Here is a 23,129-nt window from a genome sequence, read left to right on the forward strand (position 1 = left end):
TCGATAGCGTATATGAATAAAAGCAAATAATCGTTAAGTCATTTCTGTTTATATTGATATTAGTCTTTTTTCATGAACTAGTTGCTTTGACACCGAGGATTTACATACTTAAATATTGATTACAAGCACGTAGAATTGGAGAGGGTGTAATTTGAAAGTTAAGGATTTAGCCTTGTAGCGACCTACCCACTGCACGATTTAAGAAATTGAAGTCGGAAGAGGGAATTGAGACAGTTTCAGACTACTACACCCCCACCCCCCCCCCCCCCCCCCCACACACGTGTTCCTAATTTAAGGTTTTCGTAATCGGACAATTTAAGTACCATTTTTGTTGTTATTTTATTGCTTGTCAAGAATTTTAGTTTAGTTTTAGTTTAAACAATATTTATTCGTAAATAATTCGATAATGTTTACAAACAATGTCTTATACATAGAATAGATTGAGAAACAAGCCAAACGGCTTATATTAATCTTAACCGGCAACATACCCCTTCTGATACATTGAAAAATATAAGTAATGTTAGCACGGGGCTCTATAAAGTTCAATCTGCAGTTTGGTCATACTTCGTCATTCAATAACTTATTTAGAATATTAAAAAAAATGTTTGTCGGGTTAGCGGTACTATGATGTATGATTATAACAATGACCTGTGTATAACTTGTACATTCCATGCAAATTCGAAGGGATTTTCGCCTCAGTAGAACAATGGGGGTCAGCTAATCCGTGTATTTGAAATCAACAGAAGTGCTTAGCTTCTTGCGGAAAGTGAAATATATTGGGGGTCGGCGCAAGATACCCGTGATCTTAGACTAGATCTGATATCGAGCCGACCCAATATATTTCACACTTTTCATAAGAAGTCAAAACCCAAACTAGCTAAACGTAATTTATACTGTGACAAAGACCCAAGGAATTTGCATGGTATATACTTATTATACAAAAATCATTGCATTACCCAGACACTCCCGATGAACATTTTTTTTTATGAAAACTTCTATGAAAGAATATTGAACATAAGTCTCGGTCAAATGTAATTAACTCGGGATTTTAAAAATAAATCATTCGATGGTTTGTATTTTTGCTTCTATTAATTATGTAATAAATTAATTCCAATTTGTTAATCATCAACAATGCTCTAATTTCTATATTGGATCAAGTTAGTATATATTAACACAATATGATGGAAGTAATTATGTTTAACAGCGCATTTGTAAGAGAGAGAGAGAGAGAGCGAGAGCATCGGTAATTATTAAATATCCCTATTACATGTTGTACATGTATGCTTTTCATTTACTGAATATACTAATTCGCATTCAAAACAGGAATTGCCTGCAAGTACGCATTATTTAAACATAGAATTTAAGAATATTTTAATGAAGAAAGAAGACTAAAAGAAAAAAATTCAAAACCAGGTTTTCTCAAATAATATATAGTGTTTGGTATCGTTGGAATTGGCTCAAAATGCTGAAAAACAATAATCAGGGGGGGGGGGGTATTGACATTTTTTTCTTTTCTTAAAATTCGACCCTTATCTTGATTATTTGGCCTGCGGCACATTTTCACATCTCCCGCAAGGCGCCCGTGGCGAGAACAAAGCTCCTAGAAGCTGTGTGTATTCGCAAATAACACACACCGTGGAACACGGAGGACATGGTGTTTCTCCGTGGATTTTCCACCGTGGTCTTTCCACGGTGGGGTGTATAAAACTCGTGTCGTGTACTGTATATATATATATATATATATATATATATATATATATATATATATACTAGTTGTCAAGACAACTGACAGTGCCTCTAGGGGCCATATATATATATTATTATTATACCCCCCGCAACAAGTTGTGGGAGGGGTATACTGGAATCAGGTTGTCCGTCTGTCTGTCCGTCCGTCCATCCGTCCGTCCGTCCGTCTGTAGACACAATGGTTTCCGGACTCTAAAGCATTATCCTTTCCACCTACCGTCACCATATCATATATATGGACTACCCATGGGATGAAGATGTTCCCTATCGATTTTGGGGTCAAAAGGTCAAAGGTCAAGCGCACTGGACATCGAAGTAGCAATATGGTTTCCGGGCTCTAAAGCGTTATCCTTTCCACCTACAGTCACCATATCATATATATGGACTACCCATGGGATGAAGATGTTCCCTATCGATTTTGGGGTCAAAAGGTCAAAGGTCAAGTGCACTGGACATCGAAGTAGCAATATGGTTTCCGGGCTCTAAAGCGTTATCCTTTCCACCTACAGTCACCATATCATACATATGGACTACCCATGGGATGAAGATGTTCCCTATCGATTTTGGGGTCAAAAGGTCAAAGGTCACGCGCACTGGACATCGAAGTAGCAATATGGTTTCCGGGCTCTAAAGCGTTATCCTTTCCACCTACAGTCACCATATCATACATATGGACTACCCATGGGATGAAGATGTTCCCTATCGATTTTGGGGTCAAAAGGTCAAAGGTCACGCGCACTGGACATCGAAGTAGCAATATGGTTCGGTTTGTCATGCCATTTGTTTTTTACACTCAGAAAAGAGGTAGTTTATACCTATTACCAACACCCTAAGGGGGGGGGGGGTATTCTTAGTGAGCATTGCTCACAGTACCTCTTGTTTATTATTTTATTCATTTATAAAGCACAAAATTACATATAGTTTCTATGCGCTGTGCAATGCGTGTGCTAATAATCATTGATAATATACTAATAAAAGACCTGCAAGAGCTATAAAGGAAATAATAAAACAATAGAAAGAATTTAAATAAAACATGGTAGTAAAATGACAGTGGTTGACTTTGTCTTGACAAGATACAATATAGTAAATCCATGAATAGATCAGATATTTCATGTGTATTATTGTTATATTAATAGCTTAATAAATTCTAAAGGGGAAAAGCTTATCAATTGACTTAAGGGCAAAATTTGTAAAATACTATAGAACTTATCAGTGAAGAAACTTTTTAAAAATGCAGCCTGTCCGAAGACAACAACTGTACCTCAAATTGTGTCAATATCCCAAATTTAATATTGAATATGATTTAGGATTCATAGTCTACTATACCTTGAATTAGCTGTATAGTATTGACGATCTCAATCCTATTGCTGTCGAGTGTGCTGCCAGATATGTCGGAGTAAAATAATGCAGCAACAAGTCCAAGTCCGGCGCCGTCTGGTAATCTTGCTCGCATCTATTAACAGATTGTAGGATTCATCAAGCTTACTCTACAAAAATAAAAAATAAAATAAAAGAAGAATCATAAGACGAGTATTTTTCCCCACATATATGTAACATGTAGAAATAAAATTGTAGTCAGGACAGTCTAGAAATATGTATTTTCAAAAATATATTATGTATATTACACATTGTGATGTTTCATAAATCTAAATTGTCAACGTTATTTACCGTGGTCGTTCCAGAAATCAGGTGGGACATTTCCACTGTCATATTTAGTTAAATCGGGCCGCGTGTTGTGTTTTGCCAAAATTGGGTTGCATTCCTGTCGCTTCGATCGCGAAGAGCTTAGTGTTTGTTATTTATATTGTACACCCTTACAGATAAAACTGCCTAAGATCTAATTAAGAAACACACCTTTAATCTCGATATTTTCGTCTAACGACATCCATGTAAATCATCGCAGTGAATTGAAATCTGCGCTATGTTTTACCATATGGAGACGTCACCATTGCCGGTGAAGGGCTGCAAAATTTAGGCCCCCGCACTATAATTTATTGTATAGTCTATATAGAGAAGGATCAAATTCGTGACAGGCCCATGTGATTGCGCTTGAAATTTATACGAAAGAAATGCTTACCTTTGTTCACACACATCGTAGTCGACATCGCGTCTCTGAATCCAACTCTCCCGCCCCGCGCATCATCAAGTAGCTACATTTTGTCACAGTCTCTATACAACAAGTTGAAAATTGTTTATGTTTGTTTGCATTTTCCAACCAATTCACTTCTTAGAATGGACCACTTCTATTTTCCTGTCATCGGTATAATATATCGCTGCAAACATGTTGATCAAATATATTCACTCGTCCAACACTCTGCGTTGAAAGAAATTCAAATGCCTTAAATGACGTCATGTGGAGTCTGCGCGAGCATCCTGAAGAAGCGAGAGGATCAAGGGCGGATCCAGGAATCGTGTCGAAAGAAACAACCGATTTACCGATATCTATTTAATCTACTGTTTTTTCAGAGGGGGGACCTACCAGATTTTAATATTCTCAATATCGACTTCTTTGAAAATCATATAGCGTGTGTTTAAGAGAGAGAGAGAGAGAGAGAGAGAGAGAGAGAGAGAGAGAGAGACTCACTACTACAAAAATAAAAAAGAGTGGCCGGGGGAGGGGGGAGCCACACATTATAAAGTACGTTGCATTTTTTAATTTTATTTGGGGGGGGGGGGGTACTACGTTGATACGCAGCATCATTTTAAATGAAGGATGAAGGGGGGGGGGGGTTGGGTTGGGGGGTTGCCGTGTTTTTGAGAATTATTAACTAGGATTTTTAAAAACTTTTTTTACGGGGGGGGGGGGGGGGGTAGTTATTTTGGTGTCAATATTCATAACTTCAAAAACTTTTACTTACATAAGGTATATGTTCCGAGTGACCTTGACCTTTCCAAAATGACCTTGGTCCAAAAGTCCCTGTCTCAGGGAAAATTTGTGATCAATTATATCAATATCAATTTCTGATGAAAGGTTTAGAGGATGGAAACTTTTATATAACTTTTAGATTGAATAGACTAAGATATGCTTCACCATTGAAAACAGAAAAACTGTAATAGAAATTAACTGGTGTAACAATGTATATTTATAGCATCGATTATCAAGTTTTAAGAAAAACTTGTGTTTCACTGGTAAATTTAAGGTATTGAAAGTACATTTATCCAAAAACAGGTATTTCAATGGTCATGAAATAACTGTTCTAATGAGCCCCAAAAGCAAATCACTGATAAAATACTGGTATTTCAATGATAACTGCTATTTCAATTGATTTTCAATGGAAAATTTCCAGTTATTTTGGCTAAGGGAAACCCTTTACGCTCGATAGATATATTCAATGACTTTCAATTCAGCTCGCTTAGAGAGAACACGTGTTTTTAGTGTTCGAATGGCCAATGCCCAACTACGTTCGCCGGGCCCTGGACAGGCTACGCCGGCACATCATGAAAGTAATGAAGAACAAGAAAGCTCACCCGCAGAGGCGGAGGAGAGTGATTATAATAAGGTAGATGAGTCGGAGGACTCTCATCTATTTTTAGCTATCTAGGTATTTAAACCTATCACAAATAGCTATATATACCTATTTTGGCAAAGCAGGAAACCATATGAATAAAAAATTGTCGCAACTTAATAGAGGGCGAAGCCCTCTCACGGCCCGAAGGGCCGTGAGAGCGGAGCTCTCCCTATAGGTAACACGTATATACATGTTTAAAAGGAAAATATAGGAAAATAATGAAAAATTAAACCATACCTATGGAACTTGAAAAGTTTGGTACCAATGGCGTCGATTCGAATATTAGCGCGTGGACATGTATTCCTCCATTTTGAATCTCGTCTACCCTAGTTCACGTCGTTCTGAGATGTTACATAAAATCCGTAAAAACCTGTAAATCTTATTTTCTTAATCATATATAATCACTCCACGATTAACGCCATGTTTTTTGTTGTGGTTCAAACACTATGTTTGTAAATTTGCTAAATAACGACGCTGAATATGACGTCACAATGTACTGTTTACATCGATTGCGTTATATTTCCCGCGTTCAATATATAGGCGGATCAAATGTCCAAAATTAGGATGCTTTGATACAGCTCTGTCCTCGTGATAACTTCGGGTTATTTTTATCCTGTTTTGGATATAGATATTAATGCCAAAACTTTTTTGCTTCGCCCTCAAACACGGTCACGCCGTAAAACATATTATCACTCAGCTATTTACAGTTGAGAAAACTACTCACTCACGTGGTAAAATTGTGTTATAAAAGTGCCGGGTTTGATCACTTTTATCAAATAAAAAGATACAGGCTGAAGAAAGAAGACCACCTACTTGACTTTGCTGAGGTAATGTGATTTATCTTCTTATTTTATGCGCAAATATGATAGCAAATCCTCCTAAAGGGTCATTCTTCTTCCATTCTCTTGTGTAGCGGAAAAGATAAATGCACGGTAGTTGCAGAGTTAAAGCGATTAAATTTCAAAAGCCGGTTTTCATCGCTGAAGTATGGAAGCCTCAAATTGTAACACGTAATGAATATTTTAGTCTGGGAAACTTAGAAACGTGGAATAAAAATGTGAATTTGGTAAATTTTACTACGGAAACTTAGAAACATTGAATAAAAATGTGTATTACTATTAGAGTTATTATTACAGTATTATTAAATGAAGGCATTAATGGAAAATATTAGGATTTAGCCCTCTTAGTAAGCAATGGATCAAGATGTATGGTTTAATCCCCTTTTTCTTCAAATATAATAATTTCCCACCATACAAAGTTATACTGTTTTAATAGGATAATTATCTATCAAACTTTGTCTTGGTTTTTCATGTTAAAAAAAGTTAACTGGGTTTATTCTCGTCAATTGATCAACTGATAATTTAAGTTTCATTGAAATGTCCAGCGGTAATTGAAATGCAGGGGTAAAAACGATTAGCATAATAAATAAACATTTTTTTCCAGGTATGCCTGTATGCAGCTGCAAATCACACAGCGACAAAAGCGCTGCTGTATACAAAATTGCAAACAAAAAATTTAAGAAATGCGTAATACAAACACTTATAGACAAGACGTTGTTGAATGAAAAATCAACATATTTGTGCACAACATGTGCTAATGAATGCTTAGCTTCATTAACTGATGACCCAGTACACAAAGCTGTGGATGATATTCTAAAGCTTATTGCCGAGGATAAGTTATCCACCATTCAGAAAACAAAAATTCTGCGAGCTCTAATTCAGAAGGAGAAAATCGCCATTGAAGATGACTGCAAAAGCCTGTGTTCTAAATACAAAGACACGAACTATCTTCGTTCATTAAATACATCAGAATGGCTAGCAGACAGGAATTATCTAGTGACCATTTTTTTGTGTAGCATATCTGGTAGAGAAATCAAGGAACTGTCGGAAAAGCAGGCAGCTGAAGTGAAGTGAATTCTGCTTTAGAACAAATTTATTCCCTGGGGACATCAAACATCATATTACCCTTCACTTTCAGTAAAAACTTGCTTTCATATTACTTGTCTGGAAGTAAGGCTGTTTGTACGATCAACGCAGTAGCAGGTCCAGGGGGGAGCTATCAGACAATTCTATCGTGGATATCTCAGCAGGGAGGAGATCCTGTCTCTATTAGTCATGATACTGACCTACTCACGTTTTTCGATAACAACCAAGTACTGACTCGAAGATGGCGGGTAAATTATGATAACAAAACCATTCTTTCGGCAATCACCACCATTATCCACCTCTTCCCTTCCATTCCATCACATCTGCAGCTAAATCCGGACCTATCACCCAGACACTGGCTACATTGTAAACAAATTTCTTCAATTCTTACCAGCTTTCCACAACATTTAGACAAATTTTCAGACATTTTCCGAAATTTACGCATGCAGTTTATTAATGAACGTCTCAAAATAGTGTACAATAACCACAAAGATGGACTAACAGGACCAACAGACAGTATAGAGGAAGGTGTTAGAGGCAGGAAAAGGAAACGAGAAGAGGATGAACAAACTGGAACTTCAAGGATTAGAGATGACCCATACAACTTTGTCCCACACAATCATACAGGAAAACCAAACATCATCATGGGTAACCCTGTTCCAAAGAATCCCTGCTCATACGAAGCAGTTAGGGATGTTCTACGTGCCATAAAAGAAGAAACAACGGGAGAAGAGCGACAATGGACGGTAGTCGGATGTGATGGTCTTCCCTACCTCATTGGTAACAAAGTCATCCAGCGGGAAGACGATCTTCACGACATCCTCATTGTGCCAGGTCTTGGCCATTTTGAGATCAACATGACCAAAGGTATGCATGAAAAACCCTAGATATGTATATAATTTAAGTACTGCAAATTGGTTTTCTAATTTAAATTTCTTTAAAATATTACAGCCATCATTAAATTGGTGTGGGACATATTTGGAGAGAATTTGGCCAAGATGCTGGGATATAGATCCATCAAAGCCCTCAATGCATGCCACGAGGCCAATGACCATCATAAAGCTTTCCAGTTTGTAGAAATACTTCTTTTTGGCACAGGTATAATAAGATAAAAAGAACCATTCTTAAGTAATGAGAAACAAATACTTTGATATTAGTATGAATACATTTTTCCATTTTATTGCAGGAGATGAACTAATTACCCCTTATGTTCGCGAGTGCATATCTAAAGAAAGGTCACCAACAGCCCTTGGATATTTCAAGTGGTGCAGCACAGTCACTGACTCCAACTACAGGTTAAATTATAACTTTGTAGACTTTAAAATATTTGTATATAGATAAAAACCTTTTTAAAATGGATATTACTATTTACAGGTTTGTCCAGGAGATAGTCTTCACTTATATCCTCGCATTATATATCTTTCGCGTGGGCATACGAAGAAACAACGCCATGGTAATGATGGCCGGGAGGTTGAAATTTGCTCCATTGTATTTTGGATTAAATAAATTCAATTACCAACAAATAGAAGTCTTGGACTCCATCATGAGACTTAGTGCTCCTCCTGAAGTTCTGCATTTCTTAAATCAGAACGAATCCATGACTCGTAAGTAATTTTGTTAGCCCATGGGCCGAAACAATAATGCAGCTGGTGCTAATTTAACACACACGCACAAGCACACACATATTAATATATATAAAGGTATGATTAATTTCAAATAATTGCAGAATCTGGGCATCAAAGTAAAGGAGAAGGTGGTGATTTTATTCTTGAGTCCCTGAACAGGATGACGAAGCGTTGGCTACCACCAGGTGCTCCGAAATTTGTACACTGGAACCATGCCTGCAGGAATCTAGATAAGCTAGAGAAGGTGAATAATTACAGCACATTAATTTTAATTTCATTTTTACTAATATTTTATTCACTTTGTCACATATGGGCAGGACACTTATAGACCACTTTTTTCAGACCAGCTTTGGTCTTGAAAGAGAATCCCAAACACCTGTCGTGTACCCAGTAGTTGCACTTTTTTTTTTACTTATTATCACATCCGACCCAGTAGCCGTTCTCTTCGGCAGAAAGACACACGTTGCACTGTTTTTCAATCCCAGTTATTGCGGATGTCTGTGTGCTCTTGTTGAATGACTTTATTTTTTCTGGTGGACCCGATGTTGATGCAGTAGTGGTGGTTCTCCGTCTTTTAGAAGGAGGTGGTGAAGAAAAAGAAGTAGATGGTTGCGGAGATGGATAGTTACATGTATTGTGCGAAGAGGGAGATGGAGAATTGCAGTCATTATCAGAATCAGAATGAATGGGCGCAGAAGAAGTGTTAGATGTAGAAGTCTGTGTGATAATTTGAGAAGAAGAAGAGTTGACGGATTCGCAGACCTGAAAATATATGAATTAATACATAAATTTTAATGTCTAATGCATGAATTATATAAAACTATTTCATTTATTTAACAGCTGTTTCTATTTTATAATTACCTCTTGAAAATATGGGGTGCACCAATGAAGACTTTTCCCACTTTTAGGTTTTATCATAACCATGACTTCTGCGTTGGTGGTGGTGTTTATTTCTTTTACCTGAAAGATAAGTCAATTATTTTTATTTTAAGGAAAAAGTTCTTGAATTTCTCAATTTAATTGATGTAAATGTGGCAATTGCATCTTATTACTTTTTCATTACATGTATACATTTTATTCAAAGATTCGTGAAAACATCTACACATTGTTTGGAGTACATGAGGAAAAAGGTGCTGATATTATATATCATACCAATCTCGAAAATGAAATAAAGAATTGGAGGATGAGATTAAGAGAGTCGGAGTATTTAACAACACCATTTAAAGACCCCAAAAAAAAACACCGTACGGTTGCTCCACGGATCACTGAATGTGGGCGGAGCTTATCCATGGTCAATGTTATTTACCTGGAATTTACCTGGCCAAGAGATCGGTTGTTGTGTATATTTTTATGATATACACAGGAAATTTTTCAGGTTATTACAAATTATGCTTAGTATCTTGATTTGTGCAACAACAAAAAAGAATAAATAAAATTTCTACCTACATGGATACCGCATTTCTATTTCCCGTAAACCTTCAAACTTGGTCATATTTATGTATTGCAAATAACAGGTTTAGCCCATTTCTAAACCTTTGCTTTTTAAAACTCCTAATTAAATTGTTATATATCGTATATAAATAATTTCCTAAATATAATATTACCCGGCGTTTCCGGGCACTTCCTGGTGTCCTGGGAGTTCGCGGTGTCGTGGGTGTAGTAGGTAAAATATCCATGTTTCGAGAGAATGAATAAATCCAAGTAGATCTGTGTACATGTACATGTACAACCAAATGAAGAATGATCAAGATACCCCTCAATATGGGCCGTCTGTAGGGTTTCTGTAGCTGTAGTGTTTGCATAATGGTGGTATCCCAAACAGAAGCTGACACGAAGTCTACACCACCCCCCCCCCCTCCTCTCTCTCTCTTTAGGGTTTCTGTGGACGTAGTGTTTGTGTAACGATGGCATCCCAAACAGAAGCTGACACGAAGTATACACCCCCTCCTCTCTCTCTCTCTCTCTCTTTAGGGTTTCTGTGGAGGTAGTGTTTGTGTAACGATGGTATCCCAAACAGAAGCCGACACATAGCTAGTCTACCCCCCCCTTTCTCTCTCTCCCTTACTCTCAATCATTGACTAAATGAGTAATTATTGTCATACGTATGCAACACTATTGCCATGCCTTATTATTTCATCTATCTTTATTATTGCTACAGTTTTACATATTTCTCTCTCTCTCTCTTTATAAATATAAAACCGTGATCAATTATAAATAGCTCAATAACTCTCTCTCTCTCTCTCTCTCTCTCTCTCTCTCTCTCTCTCTCTCTCTCTTTATAAATATAAAACCGGGATAAATTATCAATAGAAATATCTCAATAACTCTCTCTCTCTCTCTCTCTCTAAATATAAAGCCGTGATAAATTATAAATAGAAATATCTCAGTAACTCTCTCTCTCTCTCTCTCTCTCTCTCTCTAAATATAAAGCCGTGATAAATTATAAATAGAAATATCTCAATAACTTATTTATGCTTTTTTACTATTGTTTGATTTCTGATTGTGTAATTTATAATCCATGTGGTATCTCAAACAGAAGCATTTTTTTTAAACTACTGTATCAGTTTTACGCATGGGCAATATAACTATTAAACATATTGATGTGCTGCGCCAATAAAGAATTGTTCATGTTTTTATAAATATAAAGCCACAATAAATCATTAATAGAAAATATTCCAATAACTTGTGTTTGTTTGGTGTTTTTTTTTTTTATTATTATTGTTTGATTTCTGATTGTTTAATCTATAATACATGTATAAAGATGGAGGGAGAAAATACGATTAGAAATTAAAATATTCTAAGTGCAAGTCAATGCTATCAAAACTCAGGTATACTGGGGCTTTCCTCGAGATCTGAAGACTGCCGGTCATCATTAGCCATGATTGTTATCAAAACATCTTTCTCAGGTAGCTGTAGACCACGGTCTCTGCAAATGTCAATCAACCTAAGCTCTATTGTTAAAAGTTTGATTGACCAGCGGCTTATCATTGATCAGGTAAAATTTGGGGGCGTTAACTTAAAGTTGGGTCTTTAACCAGAGACCACCATGTAGCATTATGGGCGAAAGTTTGGATTCGGAGTTTATAAACTTTTCATCGAAATGCAAATCAAATTTCATTGATTTTATCAAATGCTGTTCCCAAAGTAATACAGTAAGTCAACAAAAATGTCTTGAACCCATATTTATCACCCATGAGGACAGACAACAATTTAATAACATCATGAATAAAACGAAGGAGCAGATAGTAGACATAATAAAATCAGAGATGCAGGCATTAAAAGAAATGGATTATGATGCAGGTACTTATATCAATTTATTCATTCATTTATATATTAATTCAAACGTTTTACTTATTCATATATATATATATATATATATATATATATATATAATGTTGTATATATCTATGTATGCATGTATATCAATATTTCAATAATATATCTTTCTTCCAAGTGAAGAAAAAATCGCAGAATTTTCAAAAATAAAAAATGAGAAGAAGGCAATTTTGGTAAAATTTTATAAGAACTTGGTCCAATTCAAAGAAGACATGGATGACAGTAACCACGAAGAAGAGAAAGGTATATATGTGTGTGTGTGGTGGTGGGGGGGGGGGGGTACGTGGTGAGTGCGTGTGTGTGTGTATTCATTAACATGAATAATAAATATAATAATAATAGATAATCATTTTTAGGCTTTTATTTCAGGATGAAACTGCATACATGTATACTTACTTTTTTAAACAAAGTGTTTTTTCTCTGATAGAGACATTGGGCTCTCTTATGCCCATCGTCAACATAATTTGACCCTGTCGCTCCACTTTTTGGCTTTCCCCTCTTCTCCTGTCCCTTTGTGTTTTTCCCGTAATTGCATTTCTTTTTATCAAATTCATACAATTCACTGCTCTGTAAAATATTAATACATGTACCGATTTATATAACTGCTTTAAAAAAAAACAACCCATCCATGCACACGATTAACAAAATAATGGGGTTTATTGTCGGAAAACAATGCACCTTGATGTATTTCTAAATATCTATATTATAAAATATATATAAAATTTAATGCGACCAAAATATTTTGTTATGTCTTTTATTGTCATCAAAATAAAATTATGTATTTTTAACGCATTCTATGCTTCCATAGAAATTGTCCTGGAAGATGCAGATTCGCCCTCTTCCGACTCTTTGTGTTAGAGTTCGAATTTCATATCCGGAGCAGACATTCCCCCAAGAAATTATCAAAGCGGTTGGTAAGTTTTTACCTCTTTTCCTCTATTGTTTTTTCTGTTTTCATCTCATGATGATAGTTTAGTCGATAGATTTACATCGACAACCAAAGCTTAACGACCTAGATTATCCAAATGCGGTTCTTATAAGTGTTTATATTTGTTGTGTTGGTCCGGAACGATATAGAGTATTAAAAAATATCTTACCATGTTGCGATTCTCCCGTGATTCTTCCAACGCTCAAAAAACCCGCACGTGATATTAGACAATACGTCGATATAGCTATTTGTGATAGGTTTAAATACCTAGATAGCTAAAAATAGATATATAGCTAAATATAGTGATTTGCCTGGACCTGTCTGTAGCGGACAAAACAGAGGATGATTATCGGCGGCAGTGGTCGTTGGAGCAAATTCGGAATGAAAAAAGTAAGTCTGGCGATGTTTCTAATAGAACACGCTCGAGCTCTAAGAAACGTAAAAAAAGCAGTTCCTCTCGTAATTCAAGTTCAAGTTCCAGCTCCTCTAGTTCTAGCTCCTCAAGCTCTAGTTCCGAATCTGACTCAGATTCTGATTTGTTTTCATGTGCTGACACCACAAAGTCAAAAACAAAAATCTCTAAAAAAAAAAAACCAACTAAATTTTGTTGCTACGTATGCAACAAAAGGAATCAATAAAAAGAGCAGACAAAATATTGCAAAGAATTGTCCAATACCTAGTTCAAAAAAGCTTCAGGGTTTGTCTTTGGATAGATTTTTCAAGAAATTATATTTCAAGGGGAAAAAATGGAACGGTAAATTGGAGAAAAATAAAATGAATACCCAGATGAGAATTCTAGATGCTTTATGGCTACTTTCTGTTTTATGGAGTGAGGCAGAGCGAATAAGCAAAACGGGCAAAGGCATGGACCCCTCTGATGTTATTCAGTTCGTCCAAAGGGCGATTGTGTTTGTTGGAAATGCTCATTTCCTTTTCAATACTGATAGGCGTAAGGCAGTATTAGCTAAAACAATGCCTGAGACAGTAGATATACTTTCCGACAAAAAGTACAAAAAATCATTGGGAAAATGTAAAAATTATTTATTTGGGAAGCGTTTTCTCAAACAATTAGCCAAAGATAACAGAGAATTAAAACAGCTTTTGACTAATGGCAATGAGAAAAAATCTTGGTCACAAACAAAACAATTTTCTGATAGAAACCGCCAGTTTTTTCTTCAGAGACCCTCATCAAGCCTCCAGTATGGGGGTCGCAGACAGACAAGACAGGAGGCAGTTCAATCAGAGTCAGAGATACCCACAGTACCCACAGTACAAGGGTCAGGGAGCAAATCAAAAATATACAGGGCCTCCCAAGAAACCAAACACTCAATGAATCATGTGAGTCACAAACAGATAGAATTATCAGAGATCGATCGGAATCTATCAAAATTTCTGTTCCCAAATGCGGTGGTAATTCCTCAATCAGTGCCTGTAGGGGGACGAGTGAAATTTTTCTTTCAGAACTGGAAAGTAATTACGCGGGTATGTTAAGGCAGGTCATGCTTCATTTATGCACGTAAACTGCATAAGTTTTAAAATATGTCTTACATAGAGAGAGGGAGCTACTAACTCTTAAAAACTATTTTGGTTGTTTACATGAGAACATTTTATATCATAACAACATGACAAACATGCGCTTCCGTATGACGTCATTGCATGACTGTTATAAATAGATCATGGAGGTACCTTAATAGAAAATGTAAAAGTAACACATTATCCCAAGATTCAAATATTGGTCTAACTGGCGATAATGACGGTAAAATACTCATAGTATATCAGAATTACTGATAGAATCCTACCACTTTCAATAAGAAATAATTATTGAACATTTAAACACGAAACCATCTAGCTCATGTTTTACATTTTGCATGATGCTATGTAGTTTTCTTTAAAAGTTTTCTTAACAGAGGATTCTATCAGTAATTGCCGTGTACATTAGTTTATGACCTTTCAAACGGTGTATAAAAAGTCTCTAAAAGTATGCGGGCTAATGTGCTACTTTTGCAGTTTTATTTCAGTCTGTGACAGAGGAAATCGGATCGACATGCTAAATGGAATGTTTTTTCCGTTAAACAAAGTTGTCAATGAATGATATCAACATACCTTCTTAATATCAATAAATTCTCAGCGTTTCACATATATATTCCATATATCCCATGTCATATATTTCAAATACTGTACATTTTGTCGATATTTGCATGGCACACATAAACAAATTCCTTGCATGTGTCAACGTCACTCGATGTATAGTCATGACGTCATCAGTTTACTTTCATATCGATCAGACAGAAATTACACAACAGCAGTATAGCATTTCGAATTTCGTGGGATCTTGGTAGCTGCATGGTTTATTTTATGCATAAATAAAACTTAAATAAAAAATAAAATCGGAATTTAATATATACTTAGTGATATACTTATTTCAATTATGACGTCACATTGTTTCGCGGATTTTATCCCAGTAAAAATTTTCATAACCTGCCTTAACGTACCCGCGTACACGGGATCCTTGGATCAGTCAAAGGGATAGAACTTCCATTAATTTCAAACCCTTATCAGAAGCGAATTCCTGTTCCTTCAAAATCCAAAGCAGCGGATCAGACTTTGATAGATTCCGAGATAGAAAGTTTAGTGTTAAAACATGCGGTACGGGAGACAACTCCCACAAGCGATTCATTCTACAGCAACGTATTCTTGGTACCCAAGAAGGGGGGAGAATTAAGACCTGTAATAAATCTAAGAAATTTGAACAGTTTTCTCCCTTACGAACATTTCAAAATGGAAGGGGTACAGTTGTTAAGAGATCTTATGGATGAGGGAGATTGGTTAGTAAAACTAGATCTAAAGGATGCGTATTTGACATTAAATGTGGCAGAGGAATTCCGAAAATATCGGAAATTTTTTTGGAGGAACAAAATAATGGAGTTTACCTCCCTTCCATTCGGGATTGCAATAGCACCGCGTGTGTTTACAAAGATAATGAAAATTTCCATTGCAATTTTACGTCATCTAGGTATACGTCTGGTGATTTATCTAGACGACATTCTGATTATGAACCAATCTCTCTCGGGCATTCAATCAGATCAGTCGACAGCTGTTTACCTCTTAGAAAATCTGGGGGTTTTAATCAATCAGAAGAAGTCGGTTCTAGTCCCTACACATGTAACGGAATTTCTGGGATTCACTGTAAACTCAGAAACAATGACCCTTTCTCTCCCAAAAGACAAGGTGATAAAGATAAAGCAAAACTGAATTCCAAAAATGGCGCCGTTCACGGGTGGACACGCTGAGTGAGAGGTGCCAAGTTAACGAGTTTGTGTGTGTCTACCGGACTATAAATTATTGTGAACATATCAACGACTGTTTGGAGCATTTGAAGTAGCAAATTATGTGCATGGTACATTGGAGAAGTGATATTTTCTGTTGGAAGAAGAATTCGAAGCGAACGTTACTGGCGTGAGTACATCTCTAGCACTTGATATATTAGGGTATATGAATACTGTACTGCCCCAACGTCAGTAAGTTAACCAGATCAAAGTGTTTCAGTTGAATTTATTATGATAACACAATAAAAGATACAAAAAGTTCAATTACAATTGATGCCCAAACATACGTTCCATAAATAGACACACAACATAATTAAAGAATGAATTATGGCACAAACTGTTTTCCATAGTTTTAAATTTTGAACAAGGCCACATTCTAATTTACTAGCAATTCCAAAATTTATACTATTGTCTTTGATTACAGTGCAGAACACAATACCAAACTCATAGAAAATAATTCTTGCATCACATAACTACTCATTTTACAAAATGATAGCAAACGTTCAATATGTGAAACACGTGGTACATCGTACATTCAGCACGGTCACTTAATTGTCCACCTAGATAAGCTACTACATACAAAATGTACAATACAAACTTTCCAGTTAATACTATGACTAGATAAAACTGAATATTCAACTACTTACACTGTGATGGGCCACAATTTGCGATATTGAACACGAGGTCAGAAAAACGTGTAACCAAAAAATATGGCGGTTCATAACTACACAATATCCAAAGAGAGATAACTCAATATAAGAGAAGTCAAAAGATAACTCTTGCCGGGACGGCACACTCCTCGCCTGATGTTATTTGACATCACTTCTAAATTGCTATTTCAACTACACAGTCACAGCCATAAAATGTGAAGATACATGTAAGAGTAGAGTTGGCCTAATCGTCAGACAACAAAAGCACAACTTCGGTCACAGGACGCGTGAACACCGATGATCCACCTTCACGATACACTACTCGGACCTCTACCTTCCTAACCTTGCCATCACTACTAGGGAAGACTTTGGTGATGATACCCATTGGCCAATAGTTGCATGCAACTGAATTGTCTCTCATCAGAACCACATCTCCCTCTGAAAGGTTACGCCGATCGTATTTCCATTTTCGATAACTCTGTAGAGTGTCTAGGTATTGTGATTTCCATCTTCTCCAGAACACTTCGGCGAGGTGTTGGACACGTTTCCATTGTGCACGGTACATGTTCTTCTCATCTACTGTTGGCAAACTGATACTCTTCATGGCTGGTTTTTGAGTAAGCATCATGGATGGACTCAAAGGTAGAGGGTTTTCAGGTTCGGTCGATAACGATACGAGAGGTAGTGAGTTCACTATTGCAGATGCCTCTGCAAGAAATGTTGTAAGAACCTCATGTGTCAAGGAACCAGGGAGTATCTCTGATAGCATTGCATCAAGAATCCTTCTCGTTACTCCAATCAAGCGCTCCCACACACCTCCCATGTGGGAGGAATGTGGTGGGTTGAATAGCCAAGTTGTTCCATTGTTATACAAGAAGTTCTTCACAGGTCCATCTTCCACGTTTATGGTGTCGATTTGGAGATCTTCTGTTGCACCCACAAAATTTGTTCCCCTATCCGAACGAACTTGTACAACCTTGCCACGGATTGCAATGAAACGCTTCAATGCATTAATAAATGCAGATGAACTCATGTCTTCTACCACCTCGATATGGATACCTCTAGTTGCCAGACAGGTAAAGAGTATGGCCCAACGTTTTGCACGTGCAGCTCCACCTCTTGTTCTCCGAGTGACCACTTCCCAAGGACCGAAAGTGTCAAGGCCTACATAAGTGAACGGAGGGCTTGGCTCTACACGTTCGGGTGGCAGATCAGCCATCTTCTGGTGCTCCATCTGTCCACGTAGTTTCCTACACTTAACACACTTATGGATGACAGACGAGATCAAACGTTTGCCTCCAATGATCCAAAACCCGGCGTTTCGCATAGTTCCAGAGGTTATGTGTCTACCCTGATGTTTAGCAAGAGAATGGAAATGTCTGACAAGAAGCAGAGCGATGTGATGTCGGCCTGGAATGATGACTGGGTTTCTGACATCGCGAGGAATCTTGCTCCTGTTCAACCTTCCTCCAACTCTCAGTATGCCTTCGTCATCAAGGAAAACATCAAGAGACAGTAAGGTACTTGACTTCAGTAAAGGTTCGCCATGATCTAGAGATTCATATTTTTCAAAGTAAAACTCTCGTTGAACTACCTTGATGATCATCAACTCTGCTTGCTGAAAGGCATCAACAGTTTTGGATTTGGAACACACATGCCACCCCGCACAATCACTGTTGCGATGGAATGATTCTGCAATGTGTTTCAGCAAAGAGAAAGTTTCTATGAGATTCTTCCAAGTTGAGAACCTAGAGAATCTGTCAGATCCCAATGACGGAGCGGTCACACATGTTTTATTGGAGATGACAACTGATCTCACTTCCTTGTCGTTCTCCGGGTCAATGATTTCAAATGTTTCATTGATGGGTTGAGTTTGTTCTACAAAATAAGCTGGTCCTTTTATCCAAGCGCTATCTTTCAAGTCTTGTGCTGGTAAAGCACGAGTAGCCTGATCTGCAGGATTCCTTTCCGTTGGAACAAATGACCACTGGACCGGTTTAGTCATTTTCTGAATGAATGACACACGATTGGTTACGTAAGTGTAAAATCGTCTTGATGTGTTATAAATGTATCCAAGGACCACACGACTGTCAGAATACATACTGAATTCATCAATCGGAATTGAAAGGTGATCTGAGATGGAACAAGCTAGTTCCACAGCCAATACCGCTGCACACAATTCCAGTCGCGGAATTGTGTGTCCATGAGGTGGAGCAAGTTTTCCTCTTCCCATGACGAAACCGACGTTGCATTCATCTTTCTGAGAAGTTGTCTTCAGGTAGCCAACTGCGGCAATTGCAAGTTCAGACGCATCACAGAAGATATGAACCGATTTCTCTTTATAGTTTGACAGGGAACCAGGTAGGTATGTACGTGGTATTTTGATATCCTCTAGATGAACTAATGACTCCTTCCAGCGTTTCCAGTCATCCATTTGTTCTGCTGGTAACGTTTCATCCCAGTAGACCGCGCCACATACCAGGTGTCTCAGGAGACTCTTTCCTTCAAGCACAACAGGAGCAAGAAACCCAGTGGGGTCGAATATGCTGTTTATCGTAGATAATACTCCTCTTTTCGTGTAAGGTTTGTCTCCCGTAGCGACTTGAAAGAAAAATACATCAGATTCCAAGTTCCAGTTGAGTCCTAGACTACGTTGGTTCGGAAGAGAGTCCTTTCCAAATTCAAGTTCCTTCATACCTTTAGCTAAATCATCTGCTGGAAAGGCGTTCAGCACGTCTTTGTGGTTAGAGGCTATCTTATGTAATCGCAAGTTGCCTTGTGACTGGAGAACTTGTTGTGTTCTCTTCATCAGGTCAATAGCTTGTGGGACAGTAGGAAGAGATAACAGACCATCATCGACGTAGAAATTGTTCTCTACAAAATCAGTTACATCCTTCCCAAATTCTGGCTCAGCAACTGCTGCTGTCTTGCGGAGACCATAAGTGGCAATTGACGGTGACGGGCTATTTCCGAACACATGAACCGTCATTCTGAATTCTATCATTGTTCTGTTTGGATCATTCTCTTCATACCAAAAGAACCTTAGGAAGTTTCGATGGTCCTCGCGTACCTTAAAGCAGTAAAACATCTGCTGGATGTCGCCCATGATTGCGACTGATTCCTTGCAAAATCTCAACAAGACTCCTAGCAGACTATAGGTAAGATCTGGCCCAGTTAGAAGAACATCATTTAAAGATAATCCTCCATATTTAGCTGAAGAGTCAAACACAGCTCGTAGTTGATCAGGCTTTTTGGGGTGATATATGTCAAATATGGGAAGAAACCAACATTCTTTTTGTTCTGATATTGGTGGTGCAACCTCTGCATGGCCATTTTTCAAGATTCCGTCCATGAATGCAAGAAAATGTTCTTTCTTATTTGGATTTTTCTGAAGATTGACCTCTAATGCTTTGGCTCTTCTAAGAGCGAGTGATCTGTTGTTCGGAAGTTTCAATCGTTGTTGGCGAAAGGGTAGAGGGACAACCCAGTTTCCAGTGTTGTCCTTCTGAAGGCTTTCGTGCATGATTTGAAGGAATTCACGATCATCTACAGACATGCCTGGTTTTTCATCGTCCTTTGTCCTCTGAAAAACATTCTTGCCAAAGTCTTCATTGTTAAGATGTGTTGCTGCGTTTCTGTTGCTGAAACCATAATGGCAGTTAGAATCCTCACAAATCCTGAACTCATTTGTACAGATCCTAGTAAGTGGGTTTTGTATGTGTTGACCACTGCTGGTGCATGAGTCTTGCCTAAACAAGTTTCACCTATTATGGCCCACCCAAGATGAAGTTTCTGTGCGTAAGGTTGGTTACCATAACCAATGCGTTGATCAAGGACATGGTGAGCCTGGATAATGTCTCTTCCCAGGAGCAAAATAATGTCCGCATCATGATCGAGTGGAGGAATGAATCTTGCTACATCACGAAGATGGCTGTAATGCAACGCAATGTCCTGTGTGGGAATCTCATCGCGTACATTTGGAACCTGACTGCATTCGATCAAAGTCGGTAGATTCATCTTACAGCTACTGTCGTATGACTCAACAACAAAACCTTCTGCTTTCCTTCCCGATGTCTGAATAGTTCCACCACATGATGAGAGCATTAATTTTATGAAGTAGAGTCACTCTGTATGTTAAACAGCTCAAAGAACTCGGGACTGACAAGAGAACGGTTCGATTGATCATTGATGACTGCATACATCAGTTTTGCACGCTGGGGTTGTCCTTTTGGGAATACTCAAACAAGTAAGGTTTTAGCACAAGACTTGCCACCAAAGTTCCTTCCACAAATTTTAGTGCAAGCAACTTTCACACCTGAAGTTTCCTTAGAGTCATGCTTCTCCCCGCCATGATGGCGCCTTCGTTCTAATCGGGTTTTTTTTGCGGAATGACAATGGAGTGCTGTGGGATGAGATGTACTTCACAGGGACTGAACAGTCTCTTTGTTTATGTGATCGTGATTCACAACATCTAAAACAAATGTCCTTTAAGAACTTCCTTCTTTCTTCCAAGGATTTCATCGCGAAGCCCTTGCATTTATTAAGGGAGTGAAATGTATTGTGCAAGGGATATTTTCTTTCCTCTTTGTCTTCCTCCGCCCGAGATATATCCGTTTTCTTGGAAGAAACATGCAAATTCCTTTTACGTACACGTTTGCCATGCTGTTGACTGTCTATTTTAGATTCCATTAAGTAAGTGAATGATGGGTTGTTCTTTGTGCGACTCTGCTCCCGAATAAAGTCTGCGAAGACTGTAAAAGGTGGGAATGATACACAATGATCCTTCATGTATTTCACCGCTACATTTGTTCACTTTTCCTGGAGGCTGAACGGAAGCTTTCTCACTATAGGAATCACACCCGTAGAGCTATCGAAATAAGCCAACAAACAAGAGTATCTGCTATCTTCCTTGGCTGCATTTATCTCGTCAATGATGTCTTTTTGTAGTGATACTGGATTACAATGGACAACAGGACCATTCACAGTTTTGGGCATTAAACCTTAAGAACATGGAAAAGCTTAATTTTGATAACAGGCTTACAGCTATCCAGAAAGAAATAACCCAATGGTCAAAAAGAAATATTTCTCCCATAGGAAAAATTACAGTGGTGAAAAGGTTGTTTCTATCAAAATTTACGCACTTGTTCATTATGTGCACAACTTCATTATTCAAATGTTCACAGTTGTTAAAGATATACTCTGGACAAATTATGTCCAGTATACCCCTTTAATTTCATTTGCAGGGGCATAATACAATTAATTTGTGAATCATAATATGCTTCTAGAGGGTTTGTACGTTTTTTTTAAAGTAATTTTTGATAGAAAGTGACAAGACGTCATCTTCTTTGTTTATTCATAAAGTTAATCAGCTTGCATGCATATAGCACATGTAAAATTACCCTTATTTCTTATGTAGATCGAAGTCCACACCTATTAGTGAATACATGTACAATTCCACATATAAACATACGTACACTACGTCCAAAATGTCTATGAACTTTATAAGTATATGTCCTGAAACTCTAACCCAGGAATCATGAATTTTACTTTTGGTTGTGGTTTTCATGCTCATTGTCTAGTTCGTTTACCAGATGTCCAGGAATGAAGACAATTCTTAAAGATTGTACTATTTTTAAAGGCCTAAAAGGAGTAGAGACCATGGAATTCACATTTATGTTTCCAAAAAGATGTTCCACAGCGATGTTGATGAAAATTGGCCATTTAGATGATACACAGTCATACTGGTGATGAATAGCCATGCAGTTTGAGAAATCAACAAGAGGCCTTCTCAGTCACCCGAGTACTAGTTTAAAGTACCACTAGTCCCAAGGGCTAAAAATCTAGAAAAAAAATTCCTGTTCTGAAAGCAAGATCAATTCTAATATTCAACAACAGTATAAAACAAGATGCGTTATAAGTTTTTTCCCACCCCTACGGCCCAAGGAGTGCAGCTAGGAGTCCTGAAATTTACAATTGATGTCCTCCTTGTCCTAAAGATGCTTCATACCAAATTTTAAAGGAATTGGAATGGTAAGTTATCAAGAAGAAGTTAAAACCTATTTTTCACACATTTAATAACAACAC

General features: G+C 37.5%; 3 protein-coding genes across 4 annotated transcripts; 2 read left to right on the forward strand and 1 right to left on the reverse strand.

The window, feature by feature from the left end:
* Nucleotides 1-5,114: 5,114 nt before the first annotated feature.
* Nucleotides 5,115-15,531, forward strand: LOC130046772 (protein FAM133B-like). The gene is given in 4 exon segments (XM_056139598.1): nt 5,115-5,283; nt 13,385-13,656; nt 13,658-14,290; nt 14,292-15,531. Coding segments are annotated over 4 exon segments (1,170 nt in total). The 5' UTR covers nt 5,115-5,129; the 3' UTR covers nt 14,403-15,531.
* LOC125683152 (uncharacterized) lies at nt 5,996-11,947 on the forward strand. Its single transcript, XM_056139593.1, is given in 7 exon segments — nt 5,996-7,153; nt 7,156-8,047; nt 8,132-8,278; nt 8,367-8,475; nt 8,555-8,784; nt 8,907-9,049; nt 9,714-11,947. Coding segments are annotated over 7 exon segments (1,986 nt in total). The 5' UTR covers nt 5,996-6,700; the 3' UTR covers nt 9,726-11,947.
* LOC125683149 (uncharacterized) lies at nt 9,072-22,368 on the reverse strand. Of its 2 annotated transcripts, XM_056139592.1 has the most exons (4): nt 13,239-22,368; nt 12,538-12,708; nt 9,667-9,765; nt 9,072-9,567 (listed from the first exon to the last, which is right to left on the reverse strand). In XM_056139592.1, exon 1 carries the CDS (start codon nt 20,599-20,601, stop codon nt 17,290-17,292), a length of 3,312 nt encoding a protein of 1,103 aa, XP_055995567.1. In that variant the 5' UTR covers nt 20,602-22,368; the 3' UTR covers nt 9,072-9,567; nt 9,667-9,765; nt 12,538-12,708; nt 13,239-17,289. The 2 variants fall into 2 exon arrangements, with proteins under 2 accessions (XP_055995567.1, XP_055995565.1); XM_056139590.1 differs by having other exon boundaries at nt 12,538-22,368.
* Nucleotides 22,369-23,129: the final 761 nt, after the last annotated feature.

Source organism: Ostrea edulis, chromosome 6, assembly GCF_947568905.1.
Source record: "Ostrea edulis chromosome 6, xbOstEdul1.1, whole genome shotgun sequence".
NCBI lineage: Eukaryota > Metazoa > Mollusca > Bivalvia > Ostreida > Ostreidae > Ostrea > Ostrea edulis.